The 12678-nt window shown below is 30.7% G+C and overlaps 1 protein-coding gene across 1 annotated transcript in view; it reads left to right on the top strand.

Annotated features, from left to right (window-relative positions):
* Nucleotides 1-2114: 2114 nt before the first annotated feature.
* Snx27 (sorting nexin 27) overlaps nt 2115-12678 on the top strand; it is a 31263-nt gene continuing 20699 nt past the window's right edge. Inside the window, exon 1 of the mRNA XM_067281461.1 lies at nt 2115-2612. Coding sequence (XP_067137562.1) covers nt 2353-2612 — 260 coding nt within the window. The 5' untranslated portion in view covers nt 2115-2352. The remainder of the gene's footprint in view (nt 2613-12678) is intronic.

Here is a 12678-nt window from a genome sequence, read left to right as displayed (position 1 = left end):
TGTTTATCACTCTTATATAAATATATTTTTCCAATTACAAGGACATATACATATTATCATTCATCTTCAAGGTGATAGATTGTTTTTATATAATTCTGATGTTGGATTTGTATTAAATTAAGCATGTAATATAATCAAATAGCAGCATTTGTTAAGACACTAATTTTAATTCAATATTTCAAAGAGCAAGTTTGTTATTGTTTGAATGCTTGCTTCAAGTATGTCGTTTGTATTTTTGGATTTTATTGGAGAATTGTTATTTTGAGAGAGAATAGTATAGCCATTGTGAAATGCAAGATTGCAACTTTTTTTAAATCCTTCAAACATTGGACTGATGTAAAAATTAAAGAAAAATAAAGATAACTAATGAGTGATATTTTTAACAAAGTTCATATTCAAAAGAAAACTAATATTTAACAAAATGAAAAAAAAAAAAAAACCAAAAACCAAAATAACCAGCAGAAAAAGGCAAGAGCTAACGTTTGGCCCATGTTGAATCTTTACCCAGTTGCAAGTCGTTGTATTTTGTAATGTTTAACTTCAGAAAAGTCTATGGATGCATCTATTTATTTTCTACTTCAACTACTATTGAAATTCCTCTCTCTGTTTAGATCTTCCTCTTTTTCTTTGTTTTTCTTTCCTCTTTACTCTTGACTTACCTTTCTGCATTTACTGATTTTCAAAGAGAAAGAAAATCAATGGATACAGAAAGAGAAGTCAATCCAAATCGAGGAGGAAGGCAAAAACTTAAAAAAGTCTTGTATTTAAATATGAAACCAACTTACTATAGATGAAAGTAAAGTATCGTACCAATATCCAGGTTTCCGAAATCTGGAATTACCAGAAAATTGGCCATTTTTGAAACCTGCTAGTTTTGAATTTGACAGGCCGTAGTTCACCGTGCAAACTGTTTCGGTGTTTGCCACATAAGCATATGGCATTTCGAAAACAGTTTCATTCTTTACTTTCCATCGGCTGCGTTCAGCAGAGTCAACAGTCGTAACTGAGCAAAGGTGTTTCAATCGGTAGCCGTTTAGTTACATCTACTGAACAAGTGACTTACGTGTCGGAACGAAAAGCAGCCATCATCGGTCAGTTTTGGGTAGCGACAGGTAGCATAAATTAAAGACGCCACTAAATGTGATGTCAAAATACCAAACACGTTCCGAAACAGCACCACTGTAGAGGGCATTCGGCAGAAACATACTCAACAGCTCCTGAACTGTCAAGTCTGCCAAATGCAGCCATTGTTTATTTTATATTTTAAGTGTATATTTGGCCTACGTCCGGAAAACCGAACTGCTTCCAATCCCAAGCTTGCCAGATATTTAGTCTGGTAATCTGTAAGGAACCTTGTCCTTTTTCCTTTTTATGCTTTGGATGAACTGTCCACATCACACCTCTATATTACTCTAATCGAACATACTAAAGCAGTCTGGTACCGTACTTTAAAGTTTCTCTAAAGAAGTTTTACGTTGTTCCGTGTTCATCTACATATTCAGAAGTAATAAGGATCTTCCTGCAGTTTTGTCTAGCACAATCTTCCTTAATATTCAGATCATTCACGTTCTAAATTGCGTTATTTAAATTATGAATATACCAATTAATTGCATCCATGTCGATTTAAAGATCCATTGCCTGTATCGCACATAATCAAATTACATACAATGTTATGTTCATATTTACACGCTTTTATAAGCAGATTAGACATTAATTAACTTAATCTGCAATATATTCATTTCAATTTTCAAAATACTGTAATTAATTTACAGTAAGACTCATTACATTAAGTAACATTGTCATAGAGGGATGAGATTAATTATAAATTAACGACATTCCGTGGTATTTAAAATACTTATAAACGATACAAGATCAATAAAAAAATGATAACGAATGTAACACATCCGAGAGAAAGAACACACGAGAGACCATTGGAGAAAAATATTTAAAAAAATATTCCCGAGAATATAAATAACGATATATTATTATCGTAATAATTTGCGGGTGAAAAAATATTTACTCGAAAACCCAAAAAATTGGGACATAAAAGCGCGTGCAACGAACGAACGAAACAGACGAACTCGATTGGGGAAAAAAAAAGTCATTTAACAAATTGCCATCTGGCGGCGGCAAGTAGAAATCGCTTTGCTATTTTACCTCGGGATTCGTCTGTTTTTAAGTTATTAATAGGTTGCGTCGTTTAGTCAACGGTCAGACTCCTGTCATGTAGTTCGGTAGTGTGACTCGTTTACGACAAAATTTCGAGTGTCAAACGCAAATTAATGTAACCGATCAGCCAGATATTACCGTTGATCGGTTAGGTCATTCAGGTGAAGACCGTCCCCTCTCAAGATGGCAGACAGCGACTCGGACAGAAGTCCGGCCAACGGGGAATCGTCGTCTCCTTGCGTGCAGACGGGACCTCGAGTCGTTACGATATACAAGACCGAAACGGGATTCGGTTTCAACGTTAGAGGTCAAGTCAGCGAAGGTGGACCCCTGAAGAGCATCAACGGCGAACTCTACGCTCCTCTCCAACATGTCAGCGCAGTCCTGGAAGGTGGAGCGGCAGAGAAAGCTGGGATCAGGAAAGGGGACAGGATACTCGAAGTGTAAGTGTCGCGGATTGTTATTATTATTATTATTCTTCAATCGAAGTTACTCGTTAACGAATTATAATAAGAGCCGTGCGAATGGCTTACCGAAATTTCCGTTCATCAATCAAATATTCCGTTTTTAGAGGGTGTTATTGGTGATTTAAACTCAATTTTCCCACTTTGTAGCCTCTATTACTCGATTTTCGGTAATCTGCGATACCGGTATATCCGCGCGAGCTTTGTCTTTCATTTCCTTTCAGATCGCGGCGAAACTTCTCGGACTCAGAGCACCGAGAGGCGGGGAAGAGCTTTGAGTTGCTGGCAATGCCATTCTCTGACTTAAAGAGTGAAAAATGCCGATTTCCAAATAGACTTTTACGTAAAGAATCGTCGAGATTTTTACTTTTAAACGGCCCACCTTCCGGTTAAATGTTCGATGCGACTAATGGAAGTGAAGTTTTGCAGGTGCGTCCCGTCGAGATAAAGCGAGAAGTGTTCTCACTTCGGTCTGGTAGGTTGTCTGCAAATAGGTGTCGATCGACATCCAAAAATTTTGTCTAAATCCGAGAATGGATTGCTTTGGATAGAATAAATGTTAAAATTTGAATGGGGGAAATCGAAAGTGACGTAAATCAGCATTGGGAAATGGCAAAAAACTTCAACTTGGAGAGAATCCCGAGTCAAAGACGTTAAATTCCTGTGCCATTCTGTTGATGTCTACCTAGTGCTTTGTTTTCTTTGAGTGAAAGAAATATTTGAGTTAGAGAAGTTTTACTGTCTGTTTTTACATAGCATTTTCAGATGTGGAAGCTTTCATCCATAAAAGTAAAAGATGAAAGCCGACTTTTTAAAAATATTGGCAATGTAATTTTGTAAGATGTAAACGATTGTATTTTTCTGTCTGTTTTTGAGATTAGTAAGCTCTCAAAAACATTACTTGCAAGAATCGAGATTAGATTTTGATTTCTGAGGATGAATAGTGGTTTTCAATTTGTTTGTTGAGAGAGAGTTATTTCTTCAGTTTTCGTTTAAAATATCCTGGATGAACTAGTTGTTAGTTTGGAATACATTTAATATATAAACTCCTGGCAGACTGTTTCGGAAGTCTTAAATAGTCAAATCTCTCTCCCATTTCTTATAAAAGGCTTTCTTTGTGAAAAAATGCACTGAATCTTTATGCAGGAGTTTAATATAATGTTTCTTTTTTCTTTTATTTTAAATTGCAGATTTTAATTTTTATTTGGTTGGTTTAACCTTTCGTTCTTTGATGATAGACAGGATATTAGCTTCCATGTTTTTTTAATTCAATTTTTCTTTTATCTGTTACGTATTCTCTGATATGAAAGTGCAAGTAAATACAGTAACTAATTTTCAAGTATAATATTATACTTTTTTATTTCATCATTTATCCTATTGACTATTTTTTTAAATTTCCAATAATAATAATAATTTATTTTGAGATACAATCATTCAAAATCTTAATTACCAATTTAATCAACTGAATGTTTTTACAGTGTGGTTTTATTCACAATTCTTTTACTTTTACTTAGTTTTATTTTAGTAATTTGTATAAGAAATTAATCATTATTTCTTACTCAGTTAAATTATTATTATTTTTTTATTTCAAAAGTGTTACTAAATTCACCCTCTGACAAATAGCTGCAGGTATATAGGATTGTATTGTTAGCTTCATCTTTTCTCCCCTTCTGAGACATGGGCTTTATTCTCTATTCTTTGTACATGTGTATTTTTTTTATTCTTTTTTCCTCCCTTTTCCTAGTCTAAACCTCAATTCTGCTACTTACAGTCATGTTTCGATTTATCTTAACTTATCTGGTAAAAATTAGATTCGTTAAAGTCGAAATTACTTACTTTATTAAATTTAAACCAGAAGTACATACGTAAAAATGTCCATAAATATTTATAATTTTTTTATATTCTAATGTTAAAATGTTTTTAAAAAATAAATGAGATTGCAGGGATGGGCAACCTTTTCCAGTGTAAGGACCATATTTTAAAACTTTTGAACTGATGTAGGCCATGTACGAGAGAAAAAAGAAAAAAATGCCAGTAAATCACAATTATTTATTTGTATATAATTATAAATTAATATAGGTATACTTAATTTAACTTCTGAAACTGGTGTCAACGTAATATATTGGAAATATTTAGTTGAATATAAGTCGCCGCTAGCTTTAAATTAGTTTTGATGCAAGTCTGTTAGTTGATTTCTTGTTTTAATTTTTACTAAATTCATTATGGATAAAACTGTTCACACTTATTTATTAATATTTTATGCAATGCAGACTGTGGGTTGCCGACCCCTGGTCTAGAAGATTTGACACAAAGTTTTCTTTTAAAGAATAAATTAAAAACATCGTTAAAAATCCAGATTGCTCTTTTTTAGTTTTCACTTATCAGTTTTTTGAGAACTAAATTTTTCTACAAAATATAAACTAAAATTAAACAAATCTATACATTGAAATTTTAATGTAAGAAAGATTAATTTTAAAATCAGATTTGGCAACAAGCCTTAATGTTGTATGCAATTGTACTTTTGAATTGTGTTAAATTTTATAATTAATTTTATGTCAATCAAAAATAAATTTAGTGCAGAGAAAAGAGGGCATTTCAAAAGTATCCAATAACCTTTTACATGAATAAAATCAATTTTTCACTTTTTTATATTACAACTTCCTAACAGTTCATCATTTCGTACATTACAATGAAGAAATTGTCAATATAGTAAATTCCGTTTTTGTTTATTACCTTTTTATCCTTTAAATTGTCTTGTCGGTAAATTTGGCAACTGGTGATGTATGCCAAACTTGTTACGTAAGCTTAAATATGATGTAAAGTTTTCTCGTTTTGGGAAATAAAAAAAAAAGTTTGAAGATTACATAATAAAATTTACTTTGCTAAATTTGAATTGATTACGATTGTAAACAGTTTGCTGATATAATTTAATTTTAATTTTGGTATTATTTCATTTTGGTACATCTTATACTATTCTAGCTCCTGTAATTAAAGATAATCTTTTACAATTAAATTTTATTTAATTATTTAACATTACCTAAATCTGATTAAAGTTTGTTAAGGTCTTTTTAAAAATTAATAAAATAATTATTTTTCTCTTTTTGTAGCTTTACTAATTTAGTTATGAATTTTATGCATTCTGTACCATTAAATATTTTATATAATAATTACTGTGCAGTATACTTTTATTCATGTTTTAACGGTATAATTCTGTTAGTTATGGAATATGGCTTTCTCTGCAATAGAAATGGCAGTTTAAGAAATCATCCTATGCATTATATATGAAGTTAGACTAATTTATAATATTAAGCTTTATGGGATAAAATGTAAAATCAGACAATTTAATACACTAAAATCTGTTTTGCTCTCATTTATACACAAATATTCAAATTAAGTAAAAGTTTATAATGTGTTTTAAATATTGTTATTGCTAGTTTTAAGTTCTGTTTGTAATTTATTTTGCATATTTAAGACATTACCTTTTTATTGAATAAATATTGACTTTTTTTATAGGTTTAAATATATAAACACTTTAAGATTATTTAACTTTAGTAGCAAAATTTTTCTGATAGTTTGTTGAATTTAACTGTATTGTACTCAAACTAAACAATAAATATAGTTTATTACTCAGATACTCAGAACCGATTAGTGTGCACATAAACAAAAACAATAAGAAAAACACACCTATAAAAATCCAGCAAAAAAATTTTTAATAATAATACTATTTTTCTGGATTTTTATAGGTGTGTTTTTCTTATTGACTATTTTTATCTAGAATATATCGATAAACAAAAAACTAACACAAACGTTTTCAAACACCACCAGATTTCTTCTTCGGGTGTTGTAACAATTACCCAATGGAACATCGTAAAAGCATGGAATATAAAATTCAAACACATGTTCAAATACAAAGACACCATTTCTTTTACAATCCATCAGGAATCGGAGTTGAGGTCTGGCCTTTATTAGGCCTAAGACTGTTCTACAGTATATTTTAGCCAGCATCGCTAAAACATAAACAACCATTCACCACACTGGGATATAGTTAATCACATACTCAGAACCAATTACAGTGCACACATAAACAAAAACTAAATTCCTGATGGATTGTAAAAGGAACAGTGTCTTTGTATTAGAATGCTTGTTTGAATTTTATATTCTGAAAGCCTTTACGACATTTCATCGGGTAATCGTTACAACACCCGAAGAAGAAATCTGGTGGAGTTTGAAAACCTTTGCGTTAGTTTTTTGTTTATGTGCACACTGTAATCGGTTCTGAGTGCGTGATTGACTATATCCCGGTGTGGTGAGTGGTTGTATAGTTTATTATGTTAACAGGTTGTCATATAATCATTTTCTAATTGTAAGATAATAATTGATACCTTATGAAATGATTGATAAATGTAATAAAATAAAACTAGATTTTTAAATTGTTTTCGTAAGCAGTTTCTAATTTATGATTATTGTCAATGTGCATAATTTCTTCTTGTTTAATAATTGCTATTGATGATGATAAAATATTTTTTTAGGCATTATTTACATGTACTCATTTATTATTTTAAAAGTAATATATTGTATAGTTTAAAAAATGCTAAGGTTGATCACTAATCATTAAACTGTCAATGCTACTTGTTTCATTAGACATATTTATTTTTATTAATGTCTTAGTCATGTAATCATTCAACTATATAGAAGTGTCTTGTAATTTTGAACTCTGCGTAAAGACAGTTTGTTTTTCTTTTTAACAATAATAGCAATATAGTTTTTATTGAAACACAAATATGATCTGAAATCTTAATTATATATATTTATAATTGAAGTTAAATAAAATTAGACAAATTTCTCTCTCTCCAGTCAAATAAATGGCAACTATTTTCTTTTAATAAGCATGTGATTTCCACAATGCTATTACTGTTTAAGCTTTCTCATTATTGATTATATATCATTTGCAATAAACTTTAAACTATAAATATATTAAGAATCATTTCACAACTAAGTGCATTCAACTCTCATCCATTATTTTTACTTCAACAACTGTTGATAGTGCATTAATAAGCTTTAAAAAGACATTTCACTAGTGCTATTAAAATAAATGATTATTTTTTCGTATTTTAAAAATACATTTCAGTAAAGTTTTATAATGTATGCTATTATATCTCTGAACACGTCATAAAATTTATTGTAATTTCTCTTGTTACCATAGAATATTTAATTTTCTATAAGTTTTATAAATTTTCTATTTTTTTTCAGCCATTATAATGTATATAATGATTCTATTAAGTCCAATTTTTTTTTATTATTATTCTATATTTAAATCCTTTGTGTCTTATTTCCTGTTAATACTTTCACACAGTTGCATAGTTTTTCTTGAAATGAAAAGAAAAAGGGGGTGTAAAGTAGTGTGTAACTGTGTGCGAAAGACTTTCTTCATATCCTGTTACCTAGATTGTGCATATCTAATTAGTTTGACCAATTCAGTCTACATTTCCTATATAATTACAACAGCATTTACTTTTTAATTTGTACTCGAAGATAATTTTCATATCAAATTTTAAATTATATATAATTTCTTAATTTATTTGTGTAACTTTATTACATCATTTTAATAAAATATTGAAACTTAATGTTTTTTTTCCTTATGATTTTTATTACAAAACAATATTATGTATGTTGCAATATTTCACTTATCTCTGATAATATATATATATAGTTTTGTCACTTGATAGGTTTCAACAGTTTATAAAAGAATAAATGAAATTTCTTGATTCTTTTGCTTAGGAATTTTACAGGTGAATGCTATTCTGTTTGTGGTCTGTTGTTCTAGTTAATAGCAAGTAGAGAGTGCAAAATTATTTAGAACATTTTTCTCATTATAATGATGTACTAGCTTTGTTCTGTGATGAAATTTTTTTTTATATATCATATAAGTAATTGTGTGTGGTTTCAGATTTCATTTTTTTTTTATATATATAAAAACCAATCATCTTTTGGTTATGAATTTTTTTTATGTTTACTTCTTTTTAGGTTGTCTCTTTTTTTTAATAACTTAATAGATAAGTTTTTAAAATTTCTAAAGGTCATCTGTACACTTATATATGAAGGATTTTAAAAAAATCAAATATTTTAACTAATACTAGCCATAACTATTTGCAAGTTGTATTCTGATCAAACAACACATTAAATGTGTTGTTTGATCAGAATACAACTTGCCAATTAGTTCAGTTTTACTGTCATTTGAATTTTAAACTGCATTCATACTGAATAAAATCCCTAAATATTTTCATAAATGTTGTTATTCTCTTCTCTTTACGAGGTTCACTTGTAAAAAGAATTATTTTTTCAAAATTGAGAAATAAATTGATTTTAAAATTCAGATTTTTTGTTTAAAAAAAAAATTTTAATTAGTTTTATAATTTTTGAACATTACTTTTCAAATATCTCACTGAATATAATATTCTTAATAGAAAACTTATTTTTGTTCGTTTTTGTGAATATTCTAATACTTTAAAAAATTTCACTGAACAGAGCTACTTCACAACGTATGTTCACACCTTGTCATGCCGGCACAATGATAGCCTGTTTGATCAATTTCTTTCTATTATATATGTGTGATTACATATAATCCACGAATATTAATTCATAAATGGAAATAAATTATTTTTTAAATATTGCTTTTCACATATATTTTTACAGGTTGTGATGATTTAAAGTTAGAAAAACAAGAATTTAGTACTGTAAATTGAAAATGCTTGACTTCAGTTTAAACTTTTGCTGATTATTGAATTTACGGAGTAAAAGTTACTCTAAGACAGTGTTCCGCAAAGTGTGCGCCGCGGTCAATAGTTGGTGTGCCACGGAAAAATGTCGAGTTTTGTGAAGATAATGCACCTACACATAGCTGAGAGTTATGCGAGCGAAGCGCTTCATTGCACGAGGAGCGGGACAGCCCGCCCGCGCACCGCACGCATGCGCGTGTCAATGTGATATTGTAACGCTGCGCCTCGCTTAGTCATCGTTGTCATGCGCTTTTGTAAACTGAAACAAATCGCTTTTCGCCAGTAACTAGCCGCTAGTTTGTGAATGTGTCGTCGCGAACATAATTGACTTTTTTTATTACAAATAAATAGACCCTAATACATGTATGTGTATATAAATTCCTTAAACCTGCCGCAAGTTCGTCAAGTGAAACTAATGATTCCCAAGAAGCAGAGTCAGCAAAGAAAAAACCTAAGCTTGTTAATCGAAAATATGATGAGCTACGTACGTTACGGCTTTATATATTGCGGAGATGAATCATGCCCAATCCCAAAATGGAGAAACTTTGGGTAATAATTCGATGGTGCCCAGTAAACTTTTACGACATTTAACTACTAAACACCCATCAGTGGCTCAAAAAGACAAAGCCTTTTTTCAACGTTTGAAAGACCAGTCTAAGAAACAGGTAACTCTTATGAGTTCGTCTTTCAAAACATCAGACAAAGTGCAGAAAGCAAGCTACGTGATCACTAATATGCTTGTTAAATCCAAGAAGCCTCATTCACTCGCTGAAACTTTAATTTTACCTGTCTGCAAAGAAGTTGTCAAGATTATGATTAGCCAAGAAGCTGCTAAGGAAATCGAAAAAATACCTGCGTCAGCAGATACGATCTCACGTCGAATTAATGATATTTCTAGCGACATTCAATCAACGTTAATTGAAAAATTAAGGCTTAGTGGAGTTTTTGCGCTACAAGTTGACGAGGCTACTGATATCAGTGGTCACGCGCATCTCATATCAAATGTGAGGTACACTGATGAATATGAAATAAAAGAGGACTTTTTATTTTGTCTTCCACTACCTGGTTATACCACTGCAGAAGAAATATTCAAAGTAACAGACCAGTACTTCAGTGAGTATAATTTGGAATGGCACAACTGCATAAGCATTTGTACGGACGGAACAGCAGCTATGACAGGAAAAATTAGGGGATTTATAACCAGGGCTTCTAAAAAAAACCCTAATATTAAAAATGTACATTGCTTTTTACACAGGGAAGCACTGATGGTGAAGTCTCTGCCTGATGAATTGTTGTCTGTCCTACAAGAAGTCGTCAAAATTGTCAATTACATCAAGTCGCGACTGCTGAACTCTCGTCTGTTTAATGCAGTGTGTCGGGAAATGGGAGCAGATCATCAGTCACTTCTGTTTCATACAGAAGTACGATGGTTTTCTCGCGGAAAAGTGCTTTCTCGAATTTACGAGCTAAAAAATGAGACTCAGATGTTTTTAGAGGCCTAGGGTTCAGATTTTACTTTTCTGTTTAAAAGAGAAGAATGGGTAGCAAAACTTGCATATCTGGCAGATATATTCCCCAATTTAAATGAGCTCAACAAAAAACTGCAAGGCAGGAATTCTAATATTTTAACGTTATTGGACAAGATTGAAAGCTTTCGCGCTAAGTTGGTGTTATGGATCAGCCATGCTACTGATGGTAGTAATGAAATGTTCCCAAATGTCATGGCTGCCGATTCACAAAAAAAGTGCAGGCTTTGATAGTGAAACACTTGGAGCTATTAGGAGAAAAAATGAACTCTTATTTTCCTAAGTGTGACCTGTAACTTATGGACTGGGTACGAAATCCATTTTCAGATAGCATTTCCATTGGACACCTACCGATAAACAAGCAGGAAGAATTCATGGAGCTAAAAACTGATCGGACATTAAAACTAAAATTTTCCGAAACAGAGCTAGCACATTTTTGGCTGCATATAAAAAATGAGTATCCACTGCTTTCAAAGCATGCTATTGCAATTCTCTTACCATTTGCCACGACCTACTTATGCAAATTGGGGTTTTCAACTCTCACTACGATTAAATCAAGAAAAAGAGAACGCCTGAGGACGATCGACCAAGAGATGAGAGCGCAGCCTTATCAGTGATTGTTCCAAATTTTGATCGCCTGTGCTCAGTTAAGCAGGCTCACATTTCTCATTAAACATTGTACTGATTTTTATAATAAATAAATATTAAATAAACATTGGTTTTTTCTTTGGTGTACCTCTAAAATTTCTTGATTTGATAGGTGTACCTTGAACACAAAAAGTTTGCAGAACACTGCTCTAAAATATAGAATTAAATTGCAAAAAGAAAAGGTCAATATTTTAATAAAAATAATGATTAATAAGTATTTTGAAAATGTATAAATTATTTTCAATAAAATATTTACATTATTTATATAATTATGATTCTTCAAATATTTTTCAAATGATAAACAGTACTGGACAAAATATCCAGTACTGTTCCAGAAATCCAGAATTACCAGAAAACTGGATAGTTTTGAATCTTGGCAGACTACTTTGCCACGCAGCCACTTTATTTCAGTTTCTGTAGCAAGTGTATCATACGATACCTCTTCTAGTTTTCTCACAACTAAGTGTTTATTTGTTGGAATTATAATAATTTTCAGTTTTGTCCTTTACTTTTCTTCATTTAATTTTCATCCTAAATATTTACAGTATACATGATATTCTGTATTTTAAGAGAATTAATAATAATCAAACTGACCCTTCTTTAGAAGTGTTTTAATTTAGATCTGCTAAAAAAAGTTTTTCTTTATTTTTCATTGTTTGTTTTATATTTTACATATATATATATATCCTGTGTCCAGAAAGTCCAGAAATCCAAACCACTTCCAGTTTCAAGCTTGTCAGTTATTAAGTCTGGTGATCTGTACTGAAAACAAAAAAAAATTTTTATTATAAAAATTAAAATGACATTTATAATAATTTACATTTTAATATTAGAAAAAAATTCATAAAATACAATATAAGTTTTATTTGGGGTGTCAATACTAAAATGAAATTACTGTAACTTTGTGCAGATAACCTGTGTTTTGTCAGTTTGAAAGCAGTTGAAAGTTGCCTGCATGAAATTATAGAATCTGAATACCTTAATGTAGCAGTTACTTTCCAGGTGTATAAATTAAGGTATTACATTTTCACAATAATATAACATAGAACACTGTATGCTTCTAACTGAAAAGCATATTATCATCAAAATAGAATA

Source organism: Centruroides vittatus, unplaced genomic scaffold (genome assembly GCF_030686945.1).
Source record: "Centruroides vittatus isolate TY-2023 unplaced genomic scaffold, ASM3068694v2 contig_120, whole genome shotgun sequence".
In the NCBI taxonomy this organism is placed as follows: Eukaryota; Metazoa; Arthropoda; class Arachnida; order Scorpiones; family Buthidae; genus Centruroides; species Centruroides vittatus.
The sequence above is the reverse complement of the archived record's forward strand: the minus strand, read 5'-3'. Positions and strand labels throughout refer to the sequence as shown.